The 14967-nt window shown below is 40.0% G+C and overlaps 2 protein-coding genes and 2 pseudogenes across 3 annotated transcripts in view; 1 reads left to right on the forward strand and 3 right to left on the reverse strand.

Moving 5' to 3' along the window:
* LOC121517434 (6-phosphofructo-2-kinase/fructose-2,6-bisphosphatase 1-like) overlaps positions 1 to 5697 on the reverse strand; it is a 45809-nt gene extending 40112 nt beyond the window's left edge. For both annotated transcript variants that reach the window (XM_041799187.1, XM_041799184.1), the window contains exons 1-4: positions 5637 to 5697; positions 5248 to 5420; positions 5040 to 5160; positions 4124 to 4234 (exon numbers count right to left, since the gene is read on the reverse strand). The gene's annotated coding sequence lies outside the window, so the exon portion shown is untranslated. The remainder of the gene's footprint in view (positions 1 to 4123; positions 4235 to 5039; positions 5161 to 5247; positions 5421 to 5636) is intronic.
* Positions 549 to 1517, reverse strand: LOC121517352 (annotated as a pseudogene).
* A 16-nt stretch (positions 5698 to 5713) lies between the features above and the next one.
* Positions 5714 to 13744, reverse strand: LOC121517435 (P2Y purinoceptor 1-like). The gene is made up of 2 exons (XM_041799188.1): positions 12749 to 13744; positions 5714 to 5817 (listed from the first exon to the last, which is right to left on the reverse strand). Exon 1 carries the CDS (start codon positions 13742 to 13744, stop codon positions 12758 to 12760), a length of 987 nt encoding a protein of 328 aa, XP_041655122.1. The 3' UTR covers positions 5714 to 5817; positions 12749 to 12757.
* Positions 7265 to 11018, forward strand: LOC121517431 (annotated as a pseudogene).
* Positions 13745 to 14967: the final 1223 nt, after the last annotated feature.

Genomic DNA, 14967 nt, shown 5'->3' on the forward strand with positions numbered 1-14967 from the left:
TTGTCAGCACTGTAATAAAATAATGATGCAGGTGAGCGAGAAGAGACAACAAAATAAAAGAAAGACGTTCATGCCTTCTGAACCAAAAGGAGTGGAATTACACCAAATATGTTACGTTTAAGGTATTTTGTGTCTCTCATTTCGACTTGTGGGCCTGAGAAAACATGGGCGTTGATTTTTATCACACTAGAAATAATGAACAGCATGGAGGCCCCTAAAGTTGCTTTCTCTCAATAAGTCAAGAACATTTGCAAAATTTTTGAGAGAATTTATCTTTTTTTATGGAATCTTTTCAGAAACATTAAAAGTTTCAAGAGGATTTCATGTATAAAGAACATGACTGACAAGACAAAGGTGTAAGAAACAGATGATGCATTATAATGATCATATTTCATCAACATGTGATCACTCACAACAAAAGAAATTATGATGAATAGCTGCCTGGTCACAGTTATACTTTAGAAACTAAATCTACAACTTTTACAGATACAAAGCCTTGATTTTACAGAAATATTTCAATAGAATTACTAACATGTTTGATTTAAATGTCATGTGTGGTTTGTGTCACTGGAACAATGCTGAAGTTTGTTGAAGACACGGCTGAACATCTGACGAACTCGCTGGAGAAGTCGTCTGAGCTGAGCACTGATGTCCTCATGTCCGTTAAGGTAAACCAGAGGATTTAGAGCACTGTTGAGAGACACGAGACCACGACTTATCTGACGATGTAGACTCCATTGAACCATCCTTGACATGTCCTCTTTGGTCAGAACTCTCCAAAGGTTGAGGTTCTTCAGTGCGTGATAGGGAATGTAACAAACAGAAAAGAAGAATCAAGATGAACAACAACATCAAACTTCTCTGTTTCAGGACCTTGTCTATGGTGTTTGTCACGACAGAGTGACTATCACGTGTCCATAGCAGCCCAGAGTGATGAGGAGGCGGGATACCAAACCCAATGAGTGTCCATCCAAGGCTGTATTTTTGGTAATCCTCCACGTGGGCGTCAGTTGTGGTATCATAGCATTTCAGAGTCTTGTTTTCAGGATGTTTGGGGGTAAAACATGTCAGGAAGACTGAGCACACTCACCGTGGACCAAACAAGGACTGAGATTGACACTGAGAGCTTCACTGTTAATCTCCCCTTTACTCTCAGCGAGGTGGGCGATTGCCAGGTATCTGTACATGCTGATACAAGTGAGGAATCCAATGCTGCCGTACAAATTCAGGTTGAAGCAGAATCTTGTAATCTTGCAGAAAACTTCTCCAAAGATCCATTTACTCTTCATTAAGAAGTACACAATCAAAAATGGAAGTGTAAGCAGGTAAAGAAAGTCCGCCAGTCCCAGGTTGAGAACAAAGATGTTGACGTTACCCAGTTTCTTCCAGTTGTGCAGCAAAGACTTCAATCCCCATCCATTGGCTGCTACACCGATGATGAACACCAAGATGTAAACTGGAGGGAGGAATTTGCCCGAGAAGTCAAAGCTGATACGCTGACAAATTGTGTAATTCATTTTCTCAGAGCATAACCCCAACCCAGCGGATGATTTCTAATTCTGTCAAAATGCTGGTCTCCTCCTCCTCCTCAGGCAGAAAGTGAATCACAGCCTGCGTTCAATACTTCCTGTTTAACCCTTAGGTATACCTGGGCACATTTCTTGCATTCTGTTTTGTAATTCTTGACCTAATTTGTGTTCAGTTGACGCGATTGGCATGAAACTGCACAAAGATGTCTATTTTTTCTCATTTTTAATTTTTCAAGCCAAATTGTACCATTGACCTGTTTGGTACTGTGTATAGGAAAAATATTCACCTATATATCATTTGGGGATAAAACTTACCCATTTAAACCCATTATAATTGCAAATTTGCAATACCATGTATCACTGCTGCTGCAGTTATCTGTGATGCACTTTTAGATGGGACCCCCAGACTTGCAATTTTAACTATTAACCACTAGATGGCGCCAGTATCATTTTTGAGCTAAGCCTGTATCTGTAGGGCACTGAAAAGACCCTGTATTAGTGGGATTTTAAATAGCTCTGAGAAATAAAGGCATAAAGAAATGAAATAAAAAATGTCTGTGAGTGTTGATATAAATATAAACTTGGGTTGTGCATGTTAGTAATGAGAAATTGCATCTCTGAAGCGCCACTTCAACACGCTTTGTTGGGGATACACTGCAGGTCTGTTTTCAGCACTGGCGCTGCCAAACCACCTCAATACCCATCGATCAGAAAGCTCTGAGCAATTAAGCAAGTTTAAGGTAAAAGTGGGCCAAAAAAAAATACCGGCTCAATTGAATGTCTATTTGCCTCAGTGCATTGTGTGTATGTGCACTTTGGCTTGTTTGTGTGTCAGTGAGTTGCCTTCAGTCAGTGACGGTACCACTCTGTCAGTCATCCAAGTAGATTTAGACTTTGGCTCTATTCTGGCTGCTACAGGCTGATATCTTGATGAGATAACATCGACTAGATATGTTTACTTTGTGAAAACACTGAAACAGCTGAAATAAGTGGTTTGGACTCAGTTTAGTGGTGTTTTCTCTGCCTGAGCATACAGATCCAAACAGCCAATCAGATACACTGAAGCTGAAGATCACAGTAAATAGTGCCAAACAGCAGCTTTCTGGGTGAACAATCAAACACTACAAAAAAGATGCATGATATTGGGTATCCGATTTGCTAATATTTTAAAACTCATTTTGACCGATATTTAACAGATATCTAATTACATTTTTTTCCACTGTAAAAAAACTGATTCCATTTAAATATTGGTGGTCTATTTTCTTTAGAAACTGACAAAACATTTGATTTTTATCAGAAATGAAGAATGTATTGTTTTTGTTTTTTTTTTCAAATACAGCCATACACTAATGAAAAACTTACAGTAATGTCTTTGGGTTTCATGTGCATTACATGCTACATGTATTTTTAACAGTGCAGCCAAAGTCATCTGCATCTTTGAGGGCAATAACAAAAGCAAAATAACCTGCTGACACTGAGCTCTACAGTGCAAAAAGAAAAAGCTTATACATTTAGAATGATTCTCCTAATTTTTCAGCCAGTTTTCAGGATGGCTCCCTGAGATACTCCTGACAAAGTGCTTTAAATAACAACAACAACAAAAGACGGATTCTTAAATGCAAAAAATTGAGCTATAGTTCAGAGCTTCAATATGTTTCTAAACTTTTGAGATTCAAGATTAACAAAATAAAACTTCAACTAAAGTAATTCTCCTGATTCTACTTTAAACAGTAAAAACTGACTAAGCATCCAAGTTTAATGGGCATTTCACTGTGAACAGCTCTGTAACAACACAGTGTCAACCCACATCTTCAATGCTGGAGAAGAGCTCCTTCGTGTACAGCCAGAGCACTTTCCATGGGAGACTTGGCACACAGAAGTCCGTCATTGCTTTTGCCATGTTTCGCACACCGTCCCCTAGCGTGACATGCACGTTCTTTTTCTCTATTTTTCATATGCAAAACACGTTATCAAAAGCGGCTGCAACAGCGGCTGCTGAGTGAGCACTCCTGTGAGTGCAGGACAGGCTTTTTAAGAGTGAAATCCTCATCTATCCACTGAGGCATTGAGGTTCAACGTGCTAACAGGACAAACACTTTAAGTTTATATATCCGTGGTGAAGCTAATATGTTTAGCTGTAATGAGGAGCTTCTCTACGTGACTTGAAACTAAGTTTTGTAGTTCAGGTAAGGCTATAAGCGTCTGCTAGAAATAACATAGCGGGGCTTTAAATGCATCATTAGCCTGCAGAAGCCTGTTTATCCCACAACGCTGAAAGGTTATCAGGAAAAAGTCAGGTGGACTTTATAAATGGAGGAAGGATAACTTTTGAAATGTCTGCCTGTCTGTAGGCTTTGGAGAAAGGCAATTAAGAACTACTGCAGCTCATAAATCCTGACTGTTGAGATGGTGGAGCTAAAGTTTAGCTAAGATGCTAATGCTAAACGCAGCACACACAGACCCAAACAAAAACAGTTTTCTGAGTTAAAACTCCTCAGTTTCACCGTAACAACAGCCCCTTTATTCACGGGGTTTACATATAACGTTGGGAGTGGTTTGTAAATTCTCAAGAATGTTTAATATTGTCCATTTACCTTGAGTGTGTCTGCCACAGTCCTAAATAACACTTATCTGCCAAGGTGGTCCTGACAAGGGCCTTCATCTGCTGCCATTCCTGTTGCACTTGGTCAAGCTGGCGTCCACCACTTTGTCAACATAGATAAGAGGGAGATCGATAAGGGGAGGGAATGAGAAATGGAAACATGTAGACAAACTGAACATGTAGATGTGATTAAAAAAAAAACACACACACACACGAAGCATGTGTTTTGTTTGAACCTCTATTCAAATCCATGCTCAAATGTCAATTTTCTAAATTGCTGTTTCACTCACTGTCTGAGAATTTCCCCAAAATGCTGGAGAAGACACTGAACCTCTGCCCTGCCATAGTCCAGCAGGTCCCCTAAACCCTCTGGCCATGTGTCATGGTTGAATATTTGGACACAGTTGACTATACTTTCTCCTGAATCAATCAGCACACAGCTGAAGCCTGAACTCATCTCTTTTACAGCAATGTCAACAGCTGCTGATACATGTGGACTAGCACCTGTCAAAGGGACTTGCCCTTTCAGCTCCATGCTCTGCAAATTAACTTCAAAATTTCCCATTACACCTGAAACGTAATGCTCTCTCCCTCAGTCTGCATGCTCAGAAACTTCTCTAACATCATTCCTGGCTTAGGCCTCAACTTCATCCTTTCCAGCCCTACCACTGTCCTCTTAAGCTTAGCCTTCAGAAGGATCAGGTCAGGTCATTTGCCTGCAGGGTTCGGCTAAGACTCCCTAACTCGGCAAAGACATCAGCCATAAAGTGGCTGAAGGCGCAGAACTGTGCTAACTCCATCTCACACTCGATCTACAAAATAATTTCAGAGATTGCAATAAATTTAGTGTCTTTAAACAACCAGGATAAAATTTAGTAGATGCCAACATCTCTTCTAAGATACATTACCTTTTGTGCCCTTCCTTTAATGTCAGCAGAGGGAGAGATTGCAGCCAAGTGGCTCATGTGCTGCAGTGCTGCAGCATGCTGGGCTGGGGATTTCGCTCAACATGTGGAACCCACTGTGTCCCTGGAACAATCATATTTTATTTGTACAGCACAAAACACTTCAAGATACTGAAGAAAATACTGAAACCTAGGTGGTTGTGGGTAATACCTTTGACACTGGAAGGGTTGCTAATGTTCAACCCCAGCATTTTGCCTACTTCCTGCAGCTCCCTCTGTGATTTTGGGCTGTAACGATTGGTATTCCAGATAAGACAGAGGAGGTCAAACACTTTTGCAACCATGGGCTCCTTCCTCTGGACATTCAGCATAGCTAACTCCAACCTATAAATGAGACAGTATAAAAACCAGGCTAATTCATAAAAATTCAGTATGAATGTAATACAGAGCTTCGTTGTTTGACTGAATATACTGGGAGGGGGGCAAAAGTGACAGTAATAATGTTATGGCAGGATGAGTAAACAAGAAAAGTATTAAATTACTCTTAATTTATGTTTAAAGCTCATTTTAACAGATGTATTTTTAAACACAGCATAGTACCTGTGAGCCATGCAGTGGAAGGCAATGACTTGCTCGCCAATCTCCTCCTTCAGCAGGGCAAAAACCACCACGCTGTCCCATGTTGACCGCTGCTCCATCTGCTCCAAAGCCCACCAGCTTGTCCTTCCAGTCAATGCCCTCTTTCAGTTTCTCAAAAGCGTTTTAGTTGCTTGAAGTACTCCTTTAATGAGAATGTTACTTAGGTTAATCATTACTGTAAAGATGTTACATGTTTAAATTCATGTATTCATTTGTTTATTTATCATAGTATTAGTCCTATCACAATGGAGATGTTAGGGCTTTCATCCATCTGTGCAGCAAGGTTGGCTTTCACATCAGACGTGATCATTGATATCATTTCCCCACAGCTGACATAGTTGTCATATGAAGGGGGAATATTTGCTCCATTTTATACAGAGAGCAATAAGAGATCCAAACTTTGTGAAAGGGAGCTCTTCTTTTGCTATAAAATACGCTCCATTCATTTTTGCTTTGACTTCTTGGATGGAAGAATCACTGGCTTTCTTTAATGAGTGCAGCAAAGTGCCAGCTCCATCAGGCTGCTGTTTAGCTTAAAACGCATCTCTTGCAAGAGGATGACGGTGGGAGGTACTGTGTTTCTTTAATATTATCTTTTTAAAAATATACTGCCGCCCTGCACATATGGATTTTCCACTCTGATAGTTCCCGGTGCCTCCCTGCACCATTTACAGAACAACAGCTGCTCATTAGCATCAAACCCTAGCCAAGGGAAATGTGTTCCACTCATCGTTGTATTTGTACCGTTTTCCTTTTTCTTTGTCCTTACTTATGTTTATCTGTACGTCTTCAGAGTCCGTTTGTGCGTTTGGTCCGCAACTGTGCGCAATTTCTGCAATCTTAGGCTGAAATCCAGCGCTCATTAAACTATCTCAGACATAAAACAAGCGGGACATCGGTTCATTCACAACTTTAGAGGATAAATCAGTTGCATTAGAGAACTCTCTCTCATGATACTGAGTCAAAGCATCCTAGCAAACATCAGACCCCAGCATTTAAGGTATCCTTAAATGACTTCTGTTGTGATCTGGCACTAAATAGAAAATACAATTACATATAATTGACTCAACGTTCAGAGAGGGTGGGGGTTGCTGTTGGGGGCGAATAGAACGGCAGGCGAAACACTGAATCATTAAAATGCCTTCCAGACCAGTTCTGTCTTACATGACAAGAAGTGGCAGTTTAACAAAAATAAAATAACTTTTGAACCACAAATCGTTGCCTCTTACTCGTTTGTCCTCTTGCAGCTAGCCGTTATACCTTCCCGTTGATGTCATTGATACCTTTGAATCCCTTGCAGCAGTATTTTCAGCGAGCCTGGAGCACCTTGGTATCGGAATCGTATCGGGAAGGAAAAAATGGTATTGTAACATCCCTAGCTTGATGAAAGACTCTTCAGCTAGTGTTTGGGCAGAGTTACAAGACTGTAACAGAAAAAAGACTGGGAGGACAGGTTTAGGAGGCGGCCACTGCTTGCCCTTGATCACAGGAAACAGGATGAGGAGTTCATTTAGAATCATTCAGGATTATACATTCACCTGAATTCGATAATGCTGGGCACTGGGTTCTTTCTAGTCTGAGGGAGAAGACAGTCTGAAGGGAGAGCTGCTTTACCAACAAACGGTGCATCACTGCTTATGTTTGGAGCTTTTTGTTGTTTCTTCTTTAACAGTGTTCAGAGGTATTTCAGCACAAGTAAGTGAACAGACCAACAGAGTGCTTTTTGTTTCATTATGCAAGACTCGGCATGTTTGTCCAAGGATTTTCATCTTAAATGTCAGTTGATCTGCTGCCTGCAATGCACAATGCTATGGTTTTACCACATCCTGTCTGCTGCTCATTCTGCTGTGTGATTGTGCCCTAAATACCAGGAAAAGGTGTGGTTATAATACACCAGGCAGAAGAAAACATATGAAGAAAGAAAATGAACTAATGTGTGAAACATTAGACTGAGTACCAAACTCTGGGATTGATATGCATTTATTATGTCGAATGAAATGTTCTTTAAGTGGCAAGATAGATTATGGGCATAAATCGATTGGAAAAATGTTAATAGTTAATAATTTAACTGACTTGTAATTCTGGTGCTGAGTACAAAGGTATCTGTATTGAACAATTTAGCCCGCTAGCTGTGCAAATGTCTATTATATTCATCAGTTCAGTCAGGAACACTCTCATCAAACATTTAACCATTTTATTACAAAATGGTTCTACTACAGTTTTACATGGTGGAGAAGGCTCTACTAAAAGATGCTCCCTGGGTTAGTCAAGCAGCATGTTTTGACTTTCCAGAGAGCACATAGCTCGAAATCTCCATATGGATAAATACATTTATGACAATGCACACTGAATGAAATAAATTAGTTCAAAAGCAATAAATCCTTAGTAGCAGGGGTGTATTGAATTTGAATTACTAGGTTATTTTAATTGATATATTGACATATTTATAGCCGTTGTTTAAACACTAAAATTTCCCAGCCAACTTGAACACATCATCATACAGCCATAAGTCAGCTTGTTAAGTATGCGTATTAGCATCCATCCTGCTGTTTTCAACATGGACTTCAGCACTGGATTTCTTTTTCAACCTACTACAAAGTTTGGGAGAACTTCTCACAGCCCATCCTGGCAGATAAAGAGGTTAGAGCTGTGAAAAATCTGAGGATAACTTTACCTATGACGCAGCTGCAGACATGATGGAGTCCCCTCTCCCGCTCCTCTGAGGCTGACAGTTGAAGGTGCTGAGTTTAGAACTACTTTTATTCTCATAGCCAGAGCACCACTGTTATAATAGAAAGATCTTAAATCATGGGAAATTCATAACAGGCTGGTGAGACTTTTTGTTGTTCCTCCTCGTCACAGTGACGCTCTTGTTTGAGTGGTGCCTTTTCAAATGCTTTGATTGATCCACTGGACCATGTAAAGTCAGCAGCACTGCTGAATAATGTCAGCGCTACTGTTGTCTTTGTCCACTGTTGTATTTTACTGGGAAACAAAATGTTCCTAAACAGGACACTGTTATCTGGGAATAACAGTGTCTTGTTTAGGAAGGATACAGATATCAAGCTGATAACATCGTGCATCCATACCAAAAAAGTCTGAGTTTTCATCAACTAAACTAAAAAAGGACTAAACTATGACTGATTTGAAGACAAACACTAAATAACTGCCACATTTGCATTGCATAGCATGGGAAAAAATATTAATCAACTTGGTTCTGTTTCTCTTTTGCAGTGATGGGGGCAAATCCAGCCCTGATGTTCATCCTGCTGTTTTCAGCGGCTCTGACCTTCAGCTGTGATGGTGGCAAAATCTTAGTCTACCCCATAGATGGTAGCCACTGGCTCAACATGAAAATCCTAGTGGAGGCACTTCATTCACGGGGCCATGAAATCACAGTAATCCGTTCCTCCACCAGCTGGTACGTTGCTGAATCTTCACCCTATTACAGGTCTATCACCATCCCCCAGGAACAGACTCAAAACATAGAGAGCCAAAGCCACATGTCCTCCTTCCTGCAGAGATCATTAGACATCCGTCGGAGAGGGGAACATTTTGGGCATTGTTGGAATTCTATAAGAATCTTTTGACTTACTTGGGAAAACCATTTAGGTACTGCCCAAGTGGCTGTCAGCATCTTTGAGAATAAGACGCTAATCAAGGAGCTAAAGGAAACTGGATATGAAGTCTGTCTGACCGACCCTGTATTTCCAGGTGGAGTGCTGGTGGCACATTATCTCAATCTCCCCATGGTTTTCAATGTACGCTGGATTTTCGATGGAGATGGACACTATGCCATTGCTCCTTGTCCTCTCTCCTATGTTCCCCAGTTGTTCAGCCACTCCACAGACAAGATGGACTTTTTCCAGCGACTCAGTAACGTTGTCTATCATGGCATGCAAGTTTACATGCACCACTTGTCTCAAATCCACCCTACCAGGCTGTGTGTGATCGATATTTTGAACCAGGTGTTACCCCTCTTTCCCTCATACAAGGCGCTGATATTTGGCTGTTTAGGACTGACTTTACATTTGAGTTCCCTCGTCCCACGATGCCTAATATCGTCTACATCGGAGGGTTCCAGGGTAAGCCCTCAAAGCCTCTCCCAGCTGATTTAGAGGAGTTTGTGCAGAGTTCTGGTGAACACGGGGTGGTCTTCATGACTCTTGGGACCCTGTTAGGCGACATAGGCCCAGAGTTATCTGAAATCATTGCCTCAGCTTTTGCCAACCTCCCTCAGAAGGTTATATGGAGACACACTGGAAAAAGGCCTGCCACTTTAGGAAACAACACCCTGCTGATGAAATGGCTTCCTCAAAACGATCTTCTTGGTCACCCTAAAACCAAGTTGTTCATCACACACGGAGGCACCAATGGACTTTACGAAGCCATCTACCACGGTGTCCCAGTCCTGGGTATTCCTCTGATCTTCGACCAGTCTGATAACCTTTTGCGCATGCAGGCCCGGGGAGGAGCAGAGATGGTTGATGTGACAACCATGGATGTTGAGTCTCTGACAAATGCTCTGAAGAACATTCTGGACCCAGAAAAGCCTTACAAACAAAATATGGTCAAACTGTCGCAGCTCCATCATGACAAACCAATAAAACCACTAGACAGTGCCATTTACTGGACAGAGTACGTCATGAGGCACAAGGGGGCAGCACATCTACGCACTGAGTCCTACAAGCTGCCGTGGTACGTCTACCACAGTCTGGATGTGATGGCATTCTTTGCAGTTTGTGGTTTGCTACTCAGCACATTCATCTGTATTTCCTGTAGATGTTTTATTGGATGTTTGTTTAAGTCAAAGAAGTCCACATTAAAGTCTAAGAAAGAATAGACCGTAAAGATAAATCAGAAAGCAATGAACAACAAACACATTAGAGAAACTGGTTAATTATTTGAATGTGCTGGGAATGAAAAAGAAGAAACTATAAGAGCTTTTCTTTCTACCAGATTATATTTTGATTTGTGCAAATCAGCTTTTCTGCAGGACCCAGTTGATGATCTTTGGACATTAAACTAACAGTATTCTTTCTGTCCAGTGCTGTATTTTCTTCTTTTTCATTGTGAATTATGTTTTTATTTTGGTATGATGCAATAGCAGGAGCTGAATTTTAAAAATAAAGGTGACAGGTTTTAACCCATTTAGACCTAAAAGCACCAAAGAAAGCTCCCTAAAACCTACATATTATTGAAAACAACCTCTTAAAACCTGAGGGTTTTCTACAGAATTTTAACATTTTCTAAAATCAACAAACAGCACAAAAGGAAAAATGAAAACAATTAAATTTCTTCATAGTTGTTAGAAATATGAGATAAACTATTAAAATCTAAAAGGTTGAGTTAAATAGTTCAAGTTGTTATCGTTATATTGACTTGGGATTTCTGTAAAAATATATTTACATAAGTTTCTGACGTCAGAGCAAAGCACAGAGTGTATAAGGTTTTGTTTTTAAACATCAACAATGAAACTACCAATAATCAATGTGAGATCTCTCGCCATCACCATCAGGTCTGAATGGGTTTATGTTTCTAAGGATCAATTATTTGTTCATTTTATAAATGATTGCAAATAAAAGATAAATTTCACACTATTTTCTTGCAAGATGTGTACTTGTGTTTAACTTTTTGCTCTAGTTGATGTAGCAGCCTTAATCTGAAAGAAGCATACAGTCTTACACCTGATGAGCATGCTGGCAGTGTTTTAAAGCATGAAGTAGGCTTGATGTCTATGTAGCTGTCAACACAAATCTCTGTTTTAGTTTTTCATTAAAAGTCAAAATATGCCCATCGGACTACTCAAAGAGGCATCAGAGAGTACTCTGACTTCTGTTGGTCAAAATCTATAGAGCTGTAAAGTTTTTTAGACATACAACCACCTTACCGCTTGATAATCTGGCAGCAAGGTCAGCTGAAAGAAAACCCTTATCAACAAGCTGAAAGGAGCATACTGCCATCTACAACAGTGGAAGCAGACACTGTATGCTCCCATCTATAAATCATTCTCCAAATGTGCATGTATACTGGGAGACAGGCTGTAGTCTATTTTAATGGCCAAATTTGGTTAAAAGTCACGTGTAAATAGGATGACATTTTAGACGGTAAAACTGGTGTTTGCTAGTATTGGCGTTTAATTATTTTGTGCTTCATTTGCAAATGAGCCCTTGCTAGGGTTGGGTATTGTCTGGGGTTTTTCTGCTTCATCAACACTTTTACAACAGCACCGGTACATAAACAGTGCCTGAATCAATACTATCAGGAGGGTAAAATGATAACAGCCAATAGCACTTAGAATACTTTTACAATTGCAAAGGCAACTTTATGTTTCAAATTGAGCGATATATTGAACATTAACCACGATCAAGTTCTTAAAATTAAATGATAAAACTTTACCCAACTGTGATAAACTGTATTTTACCAACAACTCCGACCTCTACTCCTAACAATATTTTCTAATGACTTATTTTTTGAGGGTCTTTTAAACGTTGAAGTCCTAGAATTTGAAAATTTCACCTGACAATTTTCATCTACTCATTTGTCAGCACTGTAATAAAATAATGATGCAGGTGAGCGAGAAGAGACAACAAAATAAAAGAAAGACGTTCATGCCTTCTGAACCAAAAGGAGTGGAATTACACCAAATATGTTACGTTTAAGGTATTTTGTGTCTCTCATTTCGACTTGTGGGCCTGAGAAAACATGGGCGTTGATTTTTATCACACTAGAAATAATGAACAGCATGGAGGCCCCTAAAGTTGCTTTCTCTCAATAAGTCAAGAACATTTGCAAAATTTTTGAGAGAATTTATCTTTTTTTATGGAATCTTTTCAGAAACATTAAAAGTTTCAAGAGGATTTCATGTATAAAGAACATGACTGACAAGACAAAGGTGTAAGAAACAGATGATGCATTATAATGATCATATTTCATCAACATGTGATCACTCACAACAAAAGAAATTATGATGAATAGCTGCCTGGTCACAGTTATACTTTAGAAACTAAATCTACAACTTTTACAGATACAAAGCCTTGATTTTACAGAAATATTTCAATAGAATTACTAACATGTTTGATTTAAATGTCATGTGTGGTTTGTGTCACTGGAACACTGCTGAAGTTTGTTGAAGACACACGGCTGAACATCTGACGAACTCGCTGGAGAAGTCGTCTGAGCTGAGCACTGATGTCCTCATGTCCGTTAAGGTAAACCAGAGGATTTAGAGCACTGTTGAGAGACACGAGACCACGACTTATCTGACGAGCGATGTAGACTCCATTGAACCATCCTTGACATGTCCCCTCTTTGGTCAGAACTCTCGCCAAAAGGTTGAGGTTCTTCAGTACGTGATAGGGAATGTAACAAACAGAGAAAAGAAGAATCAAGATGAACAACAACATCAAACTTCTCTGTTTCAGGACCTTGTCTATGGTGTTTGTACGACAGAGAGTGACTATCACGTGTCCATAGCAGCCCAGAGTGATGAGGAGCGGGATACCAAACCCAATGAGTGTCCATCCAAGGCTGTATTTTTGGTAATCCTCCACGTGGGCGTCAGTTGTGGTATCATAGCATTTCAGAGTCTTGTTTTCAGGATGTTTGGGGTAAAACATGTCAGGAAGACTGAGCACACTCACCGTGGACCAAACAAGGACTGAGATTGACACTGAGAGCTTCACTGTTAATCTCCCCTTTACTCTCAACGGGTGGACGATTGCCAGGTATCTGTACATGCTGATACAAGTGAGGAATCCAATGCTGCCGTACAAATTCAGGTTGAAGCAGAATCTTGTAATCTTGCAGAAAACTTCTCCAAAGATCCATTTACTCTTCATTAAGAAGTACACAATCAAAAATGGAAGTGTAAGCAGGTAAAGAAAGTCCGCCAGTCCCAGGTTGAGAACAAAGATGTTGACGTTACCCAGTTTCTTCCAGTTGTGCAGCAAAGACTTCAATCCCCATCCATTGGCTGCTACACCGATGATGAACACCAAGATGTAAACTGGAGGGAGGAATTTGCCCGAGAAGTCAAAGCTGATACGCTGACAAATTGTGTAATTCATTTTCTCAGAGCATAACCCCAACCCAGCGGATGATTTCTAATTCTGTCAAAATGCTGGTCTCCTCCTCCTCCTCAGGCAGAAAGTGAATCACAGCCTGCGTTCAATACTTCCTGTTTAACCCTTAGGTATACCTGGGCACATTTCTTGCATTCTGTTTTGTAATTCTTGACCTAATTTGTGTTCAGTTGACGCGATTGGCATGAAACTGCACAAAGATGTCTATTTTTTCTCATTTTTAATTTTTCAAGCCAAATTGTACCATTGACCTGTTTGGTACTGTGTATAGGAAAAATATTCACCTATATATCATTTGGGGATAAAACTTACCCATTTAAACCCATTATAATTGCAAATTTGCAATACCATGTATCACTGCTGCTGCAGTTGTGATGCACTTTTAGATGGGACCCCCAGACTTGCAATTTTAACTATTAACCACTAGATGGCGCCAGTATCATTTTTGAGCTAAGCCTGTATCTGTAGGGCACTGAAAAGACCCTGTATTAGTGGGATTTTAAATAGCTCTGAGAAATAAAGGCATAAAGAAATGAAATAAAAAATGTCTGTGAGTGTTGATATAAATATAAACTTGGGTTGTGCATGTTAGTAATGAGAAATTGCATCTCTGAAGCGCCACTTCAACACGCTTTGTTGGGGATACACTGCAGGTCTGTTTTCAGCACTGGCGCTGCCAAACCACCTCAATACCCATCGATCAGAAAGCTCTGAGCAATTAAGCAAGTTTAAGGTAAAAGTGGGCCAAAAAAAAATACCGGCTCAATTGAATGTCTATTTGCCTCAGTGCATTGTGTGTATGTGCACTTTGGCTTGTTTGTGTGTCAGTGAGTTGCCTTCAGTCAGTGACGGTACCACTCTGTCAGTCATCCAAGTAGATTTAGACTTTGGCTCTATTCTGGCTGCTACAGGCTGATATCTTGATGAGATAACATCGACTAGATATGTTTACTTTGTGAAAACACTGAAACAGCTGAAATAAGTGGTTTGGACTCAGTTTAGTGGTGTTTTCTCTGCCTGAGCATACAGATCCAAACAGCCAATCAGATACACTGAAGCTGAAGATCACAGTAAATAGTGCCAAACAGCAGCTTTCTGGGTGAACAATCAAACACTACAAAAAAGATGCATGATATTGGGTATCCGATTTGCTAATATTTTAAAACTCATTTTGACCGATATTTAACAGATATCTAATTACATTTTTT

Source organism: Cheilinus undulatus, linkage group 11 (assembly GCF_018320785.1).
Source record: "Cheilinus undulatus linkage group 11, ASM1832078v1, whole genome shotgun sequence".
Taxonomy (NCBI): Eukaryota; Metazoa; Chordata; class Actinopteri; order Labriformes; family Labridae; genus Cheilinus; species Cheilinus undulatus.